Source organism: Siphateles boraxobius, unplaced genomic scaffold (assembly GCF_051911475.1).
Source record: "Siphateles boraxobius isolate OS27281-9 unplaced genomic scaffold, OSU_SipBor_1 8, whole genome shotgun sequence".
NCBI lineage: Eukaryota > Metazoa > Chordata > Actinopteri > Cypriniformes > Leuciscidae > Siphateles > Siphateles boraxobius.
In genome coordinates, this window is record NW_027509208.1 from 17052699 (window position 1) to 17063214 (window position 10516).

Consider the following 10516-nt stretch of genomic DNA (forward strand, 5'->3'; position numbering starts at 1 on the left):
GTCGCGCAAGGGGTTGTGGGTAAAATAGCTGAAAAAGAAAATTCACTGAACAAGTATATTAGCTAACTAGCTTCAAAAAACTGATCTGGGATGCAGTAATTCTTATCTTGCATACTATTAGGATGAACTGCAATGATACTAAAGCCCTCCAAGTTCCAAACACGTCAAAAGTGTTTACTAGAGACAAATTATTAACAGAGCTTCAAGTCAAACTGCCTGTGTGTTTAACAAACATTCCTGAAAGAGACGTTTATTAAAATTTTAAATATATAAACATATCACCCATCAAGAGTAAAATCACAGTGCACAGTGGTGTAATGAAAACGTGTCAAAGCTACTCTGTAATTTAACCGTTTTAATCTCTTCCCCATGCACAAACAGCCCCTTGAGGAGGCCGAAAAACAATATATTTCACTAAAAGAAGACATGAGGACACATACATTGTATTTACAGTGGTTTCTTCAAAGACAAAAAGTGTTTCTGTGTTTATTTATATCATGTAATAAAAAGGCCTAGCATGTCAAAATAAATGTCTGGAGATACCACTAAATCAAGCAGCAAAGAGCCCTAAAAAAAATCGACACTGCCAAGTGTGTCACGTTCTTTGGTAGGTCTGTTTACTTTGCCTTTAGGTGCACAACTGCTGGCCAGTTTCCTTAGGTCAAAGGTCAAACCCAGCTTTTTTTCTTCTCACAGTAGAGCACAATTAAACCAATGAACATCTACTATCTGTCTGCCTCTTTTTTTTGGCATTTCTTTACCGAGGCCAATAAAACATCATAAAACCCTGTAGCTCAGGAGAAGAGGCTTCTTAGGACCGCAGGAGTATTCCTTTTCTCTCCATCAATCCTTTCATCCCCTTCGCCCACTTCACAGACTTTAGAGTCAGTGGTGTGTCATGATCCTGGTTAACCTAGGCCACCACAGCCAGCCGTGAGCATCTTCATTGGGGTAGAGCCCAGGAACTGCTCCCATCTCCCACCCTGCCCTGGAGCTCAAGAGAAAGACCCACCATGGACTTAACACTACAACCAAAGTATCTGAAAATAGCAATCTACACTCTACCACTCTAGTGTGAGAGCTGCATTTAGGCTTTTGGTGTGGTGTGTAAGAGCACAAGATGATTGAAACTGTCTAAATGTTTTTTATTATTGTGTAGTCTATGAGTGAATATATATTGACACGTTCATATAAGCTACACATTTTATTGTGGGTGTGTGCTTCTGCAATGAGACAGTAGCAATAACAGTGAAGGTGTAAACGATCACAGCATTGTTCTGCTCCAACTCCACCCACAAGGAAACATCCCACAGTGAAAGAAAGACAAAACAGCTCTATAAACGTACAGACACACTGACGCAGGGATAAAACAGCTGTTTTCTATGTGAATATATAGGAAAAGTGCAATTTATTCCTGTGATCAAAGCTGAATTTTCAGCATCATTACTCCAGTCTTCAGCGTCACATGATCCTTCAGAAATCATTCTAATATGATTATTTGATGCTCAGGAAACATTTATGATTATTATCACAGTTGAAAACAGTTGTGCTGCTTCATATTTTTGTGCAAACCGTGATTACATTTTTTTCAAGATTCTTTGAAAGTTCAAGAGAAAAGCGTTTAATTAAAAATAAACATTTTTGCATTATTATAAATGTCTTTACTGTCACTTTAAAAAAAAAAAAGTATTAATTCTGAAGAAAAGTATTAATTTCTTTAAAAAAAAATCATATTGAGTTTGGGGTCAAATGTTGTTGTTTTTTATTATTATTTTAAATTAATACATATGTATACATATGTAAACAGAATTTTTGATGAAAATAAACTAATAAAAAATGACGAGCATGAAAAAAAAAATGTATATATATATATATATATATATATATATATATAATATATTTATTTTTTTAATTTTGTTTCATGCTCGTCATTTTTTATTAGTTTGTTTTCATCAAAAATTCTGTTTTGCTTTAATGTATATGTAGTAATGTTAGCACTTAAAGTTTTCATTTCAGTCAGCTGCCAAGGCAAAACAATTTAAGTCAACAAAGTTTAAGTTTTTCATTTAATATTTTATTTCACGAAAACTTATTTTGAACAACATTGCTCTACATAAATGCACTGAAACGAGTCATCTGCTTTGATTTACATAGATCCCTCATGGCCCTACCCTTCTCTCCCTAGTTTTTCGAGATATTACACACTTCATCTTTAAGAAATCAAGTTGCAATGCTTAAGAAAATTTCTTCTCTACAGGGGCACCAAACTAAAACCAAAAACCACATTTGAGCTATATCGAGCATTATCCATCACATTAGAATTAGCTTTGGTGACACAGGTGTCATTAGCATATGAATGCGCAAATGGTGACTGTCCTTTAGGGGCCAGCTAGGCTTACACCCAGGAATGCCAAGCACCCTGGACTTAATCCATATGACCCAGAAAAAGTGAAAGAGCGCTTGTCATGTGAGGGTGGTCACCCTTGGCCTTTTGGTGCTAGATGAGATGCCCACACTGGGTTTATAGAAATCCCATTCCAGAAAACATGCACATACTCCAGAAAAAAATCCTGCAAACACCCTGGAATTATAATCAAGCTAAGCAAACTGAGGATGATTGTTCCGCTGTGACAGCTACAGCGGATGAGTCCCACAGACTCCTACACACACGCAATGCCTCGTTTGCTGAAACAATAGCTAACAGGATACAATATAGACTGGTGAAAGGAAATAGACTAGAATTACACTGAGAATAAATAAACAAATCGTTTGTGTTTACTCATAGAGCGGCTTACAAACCAGCAGGGGTTCCTCATACTTGATTCCACACCCCTGAAGATCTTACGCTATTGTTCTGAGCGCAAACAGAGAGCCGTAAACTGATAGAGATATGCGGCTGCTGATCACAGAGAACAGCGTCTACACTTGGAGGAATGTTAGTGACCGTAACGAATCCCCAAAGAGTGTGTGCAATAATGTATGTAATAAAGTTATACCCGACAGTCTACACACACACACACTAAACAGCCAGCTGATGGTCACTCATTCTCATGTCTGCCTGTCTGATTGCTACCTACGGCAACCCACTTCGTCGCATAAACTCTACAAGCCTATAATTAAATCACATGGCAGCGACCTCAAAAACCAGCGTCTCTTACACACACACGCACACACTAAGACATACACAAACAGCCTCGTACGTTCTTGAACAAATAGTCAAACACATTGTACTGCACATGTGCACTTAGACATACACAAATACAGAGCGTGGGCACTATGTTTTGACAGCGTCATTACTAGCGGTGAAGCCGAGGCAGTCTGTGACTCCATCTGAGGCCCAGATGACTCTACTGTACTCCAAGAGCACTCATATGGAAACCATTCCTACATCACACTGTAACCCTCCAGCCTTAATGCTGACTATTACAAAACACAGCTCCCTCAGGAGCCAAGAGACTCCTAATATCACTTTCCAAAAGATCCGTGGCAGCTTCTCATTCAGAGGAATGACTTCTGAAACTCTGTTTTACGCATCAACGGACTCAGCTTGATTTTTAGTTATGGCAGAAGTGTTATTTTATCATCTAATATGTCACTTCATTACGTAACATGCAGAAACGGCCATTTCTTTTGTCATTTTTTCATGTAAAGTGGCTGGAAAAAGCCACAGAGGACCGATCTGCAGGAAGGTTGTCTGAAATAAGTCTCACTAAATGTCGACTTTCTATCCAGCTCTGATTTTACAGCTTAATGCTTCAGATTATCATTGGAAAAGATACCTAGCAGTCAGTCAGAATACATGCTCCTGTATGTGAGGCCGTGGTGCTCTTTCAAACAACTTGAGTTGCGTAATTTCCGAATCTCTCGCAAACCAGGGACCACCAAGCTACATAATCTTGGTAAAACTTTATAACAACTTTGTTATCTTTGAGTGTGTACCTTTTCATTTCTTAAACAAACATGTAGGAAGACACATCATGGCCATATTACATGATGACAGTGTCAAGATTCATCAGGCTCAAATTGTGAAAGAATGGTTGGTAGGGAGCATAAAGAACCATTTTCACACATGAATCAGAGTCCAGACCTTCAATTTATTGAAAGTCCTTGGGATGTGCCGGAGTAGACCTTACAGAGTGCTGGACTCTTGCATTGTCAATACAAGATCTTGACTAATAATTGATGTGTCTCTTGATGAAAATAACATAAACATTTATTCCCATCAAGAGGTGCATCAATTTTTGGTCAAGGTCTTGTATTGAGACGAGAAGAAATACATCTATAAACATATTATATTATAGTAAAAAATTATATTTCTATATATGTCCACAGACCAATGTAACTAAAGTATAAACGCGGAATAAACGTGTAAAGATGAGCGACTCCAAGAGGGTTCCAAGAGGACTAAATAGAGTTGCTGAAAAGAAGTGCAAAACACATGTAAACTATTATAAACAGGATGGGGAAAGTTAATGGAGCACTACTGCAGGAGGACTCCATCAGTCCATCTGACTGACAGCTACGGCAGGTCAAAGTCTTTCCTGAACGCCATGTGGCGGCTTTAGACGGTCTCCTGCAATTACACCCTGCGAATGAGAGAAAGAGGGAGGCTTTGGGGCTAAGGGAAACGATGTAGAAAAGAAAAACTTGGGGGATTACATTTCACAGCACAGCTGGCCACACCTAGGGCAAAGAGTCAGAGCGAGGGAGAGAAAACAGGAGAGCGGCCTAGCGAGACTACCTTTTCCTCTTCCCTCCCTTTCCTAAATGTTTGCCCCTGCATACACCGACCGAAAATTATACCAGATGTCACTTCAAGAGTGGAAGCCGCCCTCGGTCTGCGATGAAGAATTCGAGAAATTCTGGAAAATATTTATAGAGGTGGACCAGACCTTCTCAGCTTAAGAGGTGGAGGTTAATGTAGTCAGACCTAAGGGTCTGTAGAACTCCCAAAGGGTTTTTTGGCACTCCATAACTCTACCATCGCCCTCCTGGAATGCCACAGATAAAGGAGAAGTTAAAAGCAGCAGCTAAAACTGACCAGAAATCATGAGACCGAAACCTTTTCCTTCACTTTGATCTCCTCGCTAGGTTAAATGACTGAGGTTCAAGTCGTTCACACGTTGTTTTAATTCAGGGTGAACGCTGACGGTGGTGATACCTTGGTAGTTTTTAAGTTGAGTTCTCATTTCCATTTCAACACGTAAACAAGAAAACTCCTTTAGAAATGATGCCTCCCCAGAGAGGTACCAGGAAGCAGCTTGGTCAAACCTTTCAGACCGGCAAACCGGATTAAATGTCACTGGTAAGTCAAGTATGCTTTGCATCTGTGGGGTATGAACAATGAGCACATTAGCAAGCATTTCTACTAATCGCTAACCAAGCAGAAAGCATCAATGTAATGTGTTGCATATTAGGATGAATCTCACAAAGCCTGTCAAAAAGAGCATGTCCAAGTCGCCCCAAATTTAAAAAAAAGAAAAAGAAAGTCAGTTTAAAAAAAAGTTTTAGGCACTATTTTGCAAGACAATTACATTAATTTCCATTCCAATTGCCATTATGGTAATGTAAAATAAATAGTGCTGGGTAACGATTAATCGCGTCCAAAATAAAAGTTTGTGTTTACATAGTATATGTGTAGCCTATGTATGTAGTGTGTATAATTATTTTGCGTGTGTGTATATATTAAAGATTTTTTATTTATGTATATATAAAATATTTGGTAACACTTTACAATAAGGTTCATTAGTTAACATTAGTTAACTACCTTAGTTAACAGGAACTAGGAATGAACATTACTTCTACAGCATTTATTAATCTTAGTTAATATTAATTCCACCATTTACTAATACATTTTTAAAATCAAAGGTTGTATTTGTTAACATTAGTTAATGTCCTGTGACTAACATGAATAAACAATGAACCACTGTATTTGTATTAACTAACGTTAACAAAGATTAACTAATACATTAACAAATGTATTGATTATTGTAAGTTCATATTAGTTAATGCAGTAACTAATGAACCTTATTGTAAAGTGTTACCAAATTTTGTATTTATATATATAAATTATGTGTACACGCATATGTGTGTATTTATAGAAAATAATTATATACAGTACACACACATATTATGTAAACACAAGCGTTTATTTTGGATGTGATTAATCGTTGCCCAGCACAAAAAAATAAAATAATTTAAAAATATATATATTATTATTAAATATTACAAATTATACAAATATTAATAAAATATAAAATATACATTTTTATATATAATGGAATACATTAAATTGTTATAATACTAATACATAAATATTTAACAGTAAATTATATGATTATAATTATTATTAGACATATTAAAATATAAATAAGAATAAAACTAAAAAATAATTGTATAGAAAAAACTTTTTTTCCAATTTAATATATATATATATATATATATATATATATATATATATATATATATATATATATACACATGTAAAATACTGTTATATAATGTATAAATTGTAATAATACTAATACATTTGCATTTCCATATATATATATATATATATATATATATATATAAATAATTTTTACTAATATATACACATATAAAATTTGTTTTTTCTTTTGATTTGGGGGCAATGAAAAATATTATGTTATTCATAAGATTCAGGTTAGTAGCCATTTTTATCCAAGCAAACCACTGACATCTCGAATAGTATAGTAAAGCCAGTGTGGATGAGAGAAATAGTCTGGGTGGGTGTTCGTGTTTGTATGTAAACTATTTCAACTATCAGTAGCATTGGCAGGAATGTGTGCGGCCCACCACCCCAGACACCCTTGGGGTGGGGGGCGTGGCAGTCAGAGACACGCCTCCTTCCTGTTACTATAACTACTGTATGCTAATGAGCGGAGTTGCAGCCTCTCTACTTCATCTCAACAGGAGGTAACGCTAAACACACAATCCGTCTGGCAGCTTTCTTAAGCTTCATTAACATTCATAATGCATCAGACACACTGCAGATACAATGCCCACAGAGATAAACTACTAATGAGCAGGAACAAAAGCATCGGTCTCAGTGTGGGTGCACTGCATGTGTAAACACCAACGGTTGAAGTGGATTCAAATGCAATAAAACAGACAAGCGAGAGCCGAGGAGGTTATCAGCTCCGTATCTGATGCGGGAGACTGTGAGTGCCGGAGAGAAAAATCCAGGGAGAGGGAAAGAGAGATAACGCACTAATCTACAGATCTCCACAACAGATGGATCTTGAAGTGCCTGATCGTTGGATGAACCGCAGCTTCGGCGCAAACAAAGCCCATTCACTGAGAGACATTCTTCAGCCATCCTTTTCAAATGAGTCTCCTCTCTTTCACATAACCCCCCCTCCCATGATCACCAAAAACAGGCCAAGCCCACTATCTTAAACATGACAAAGAGAATGTTTGTTTATGTCTTCCTTTCGAAGCACAGCGAATTTAGTGAATTCCTTACATACGTTTATGCGTCTATATAACAGAACATGTGTCGTTTTGGTTGCATTTAAAAGAGGCCGTAAAACATGCACAGGAAGAGCTGAGGGTTCGTTTTCATTTACGATACGGCGACGAAAGGAAGTTATTAGTCACCAAACTCGCTGTAAACTTCTAATTTAGGACCGCCGTTGGATCAGTGATATTACTCCACTCCCGCCTCCACCTGCTCTAAAGCGACATGTTTAAGCCATTCTACTTCGCATTCCTGGGAACAAAAGCAGCGGGATTCGTTCTGCCCCTAAAAGCGGGAGAGAAAGTTGATATGATGGCGTTGCTGGAGTTAAATGAGGCATATGCCAGCTGGCGGGGGGGGTTGGAGGGTCTCTTCTTGAATGTGTAAAGATGAGGGCTGAAGTTTGTTAATCCTTCCATTCTGAAGGAGGAGGTTTCGAACTGCCAGGCTTTGAGGAAAGATGAGAACCCGACGCTGTGATGGTTTCCAGGCATCTGAACCAAACGATACAAATAGGGCACCTATAGCGAAAATTCTGACTTACTGTAGAGGTGTTCCAGGTACAATCCTTCTGGAGTTATCAAGGGTTAAATGTATCGCTCGAGGGCACAATTGTGTTCGACTATTGTGGGTCTGAACCTACAACCTTTAGGTTACCAAGTGCACATCTTTAACCACTATAGGCAACACTTTCATCAAGCTCCCAATGTCACGCTGAGCTGGTGAAAGCTGTGAATGACAGCACGTCGAAAACTGCTTTTCTTTTAACCCTGTAAAGCCTGACTTAATAGTAATAGCCTGAAATAGTAAAAAAAAAAAAAAAAGTGTTTGGTTGAATATCATATTTTGATAAATCAAGCTTTTATGGCCCATATAGTATGATATGGGAGAATATGAGAATAGAGCTCATACATGAGGAGGAAAAAAAAAATACTTTCTCGCAATTTCGCAAAAATGCAATTTCTGATATTTTCAGTACTAAAAAGTAAGATGAAATTGTGTGGCTCTAAACATATAATGCAATGCAATACAATGTAACAGATACAAATAAAAGTTCCTCAAAAGCCTGATTTATCACTTTTTAGCATGATTTTTCTAAAAAGAAAATGATGTATGGATTAAGTGTTCACTGTTCATCTCGAAATACTACTAAAAATATATAAAATATATAAATCAGTAAAGATTTCATAGCAAAAAGACCTGAAATTGCATTTGTACAAAAAAAGTATGTAGTCAATCAAATGACAGACGGCATGTGGTAGATTGAGTACTACGTTTCCGAGCAAAGTTTTGAATATGTTGATAATTTAGAGCCCTTGGAAATTTGAGTATCAAATAATGACACCGTAAGCTTTATAGGGTTAAAGAAAATTGGAAAGAAAATAGATGCGCCTAAGAGCAATTTACAGATAGCACTGTGTGTCCTCTGTAAGGCAAGTATGTCACGGACAATTGACTGTACTGAACTTCAAATTTAAATAAACTCTGTCATAATAAACTGGTCAGATCCAAATCAACTGCACATGGCTGTGATGGTCTGCCTAAAAATCGGTTGCATCACAACTATAAAAAGCTGTGAACGTAAAGTCATGTTTACGGAACTTGTTTTGACTACAGATGATTATGTTACATGTAAGTGATCGGTTAACCATAATAAGCATGGTCTTATGCCACTTCAAAAGATGTCAATAGAGCAAAAAAGGGCCACAATAAGTCCCTCCTTCATCTGAAGAGTGAGAAAGGTCTCATTAAAGCAATCCAAATAAGGTTTCTTACACAACCCATGGAGAAAAAACAAGTGGTTTTACATCAACAACAGTGCCAACTTTGCCCATCCTACAGGCTGTGATAAGAGCCTGCAACGGTTATTCTTCTGTTTACTAAGATACCAATGCGTAATTATGAAAAACAATTTGCATCGTTATCTCAATAAACAGTAGTTAATTTTATTCAGCTCACATACTCTCTGTAGATTAACAGTTAAACCAGTTTAACTTCCATTGTCAACATTTACTCCAGCTGGTGCATTATGCTATACAAAACAGTGCACTTTTTAATGCATTTATATAACTGTACAAACTGTACTTTTTATTTTATTTATTTTTTTCTAAGATTCTTATTTAACCTTTAGCTTAATATTGTGATCTCAATTACTGCAGAATGCTATATTTGTGTACAATATGTGATCAAGTTTGAGATGACTAATAAACAGACAGATAAACACACACATATCTCTCTCTCTCTCTCTCTCTCTCTCTCTCTCTCTCTCTCTCTCTCTCTCTCTCTCTCTATATATATATATATATATATATATATATATATATATATATACACACAGTGTATATAAATGGTTCATTGATTTTAGACATAATATATGCATAATACAAAGTTTTTGTGTGTTGGGACACTCACCCAGGACAAGGCAGAAGATGTCTAGTACTATCAAAAGTTTCCTCTTGTTGTTGTCTACGCCGTTGTTGTTTAACGTGGATGTTCCTCCGTTTCTTGTTTCGGGTGCCATCGCTTTCTCATACATATAGTTTTGCATTTGAGAGAGTTCCTCCAGTCGTCTTTCTCCTTTAAAAATCCCAGAGATTCACTGCAGCGGTTCGTTTCAGTGGTCTTGTCAGCAAGGACGAGTCGTATAAAGTTTGAGGGAGTTAAGTGTCCCGTCTAAAGTGGGAAGACGTCCTGATAAGTTAATGAAAACAATGAGTTGTCCGTGCAATCAAGTCCATTCAGCTTTGTCCAGTGAAAGAGCAGTCGTGTATGGTTGGTTAGTGAGTTCTGAGTGTGGTCTAGTTCTACTCTACTTGAAGGTTTGAACTGAGAGCGGCGTTTTAAAACTAGGAGATCAACTCCTGTTTATGAATCCTTCTTTGGTCTCCACCTCCTTTCCTCCAGTAAGCGCTCAGCCCCCTTCTCCTGTCCCGAGCCACGCTGAATGAAGCCCACGGCCCTTCAGCGCGCGCGCGCGCACGCACACACACACACACACACACACACACACACACACACACACACACACACACACAC

At 37.4% G+C, this 10516-nt stretch overlaps 1 protein-coding gene across 2 annotated transcripts in view; it reads right to left on the reverse strand.

The window, feature by feature from the left end:
* The window catches only part of plpp3 (phospholipid phosphatase 3), a 38552-nt gene extending 28036 nt beyond the window's left edge, over nt 1–10516 (reverse strand). The window contains exon 1 of one of the 2 annotated variants that reach the window (XM_077220744.1): nt 9893–10516. In XM_077220744.1, coding sequence (XP_077076859.1) covers nt 9893–10028 — 136 coding nt within the window. In that variant the 5' untranslated portion in view covers nt 10029–10516. The remainder of the gene's footprint in view (nt 1–9892) is intronic. The other variant, XM_077220743.1, reaches the window with a different exon arrangement.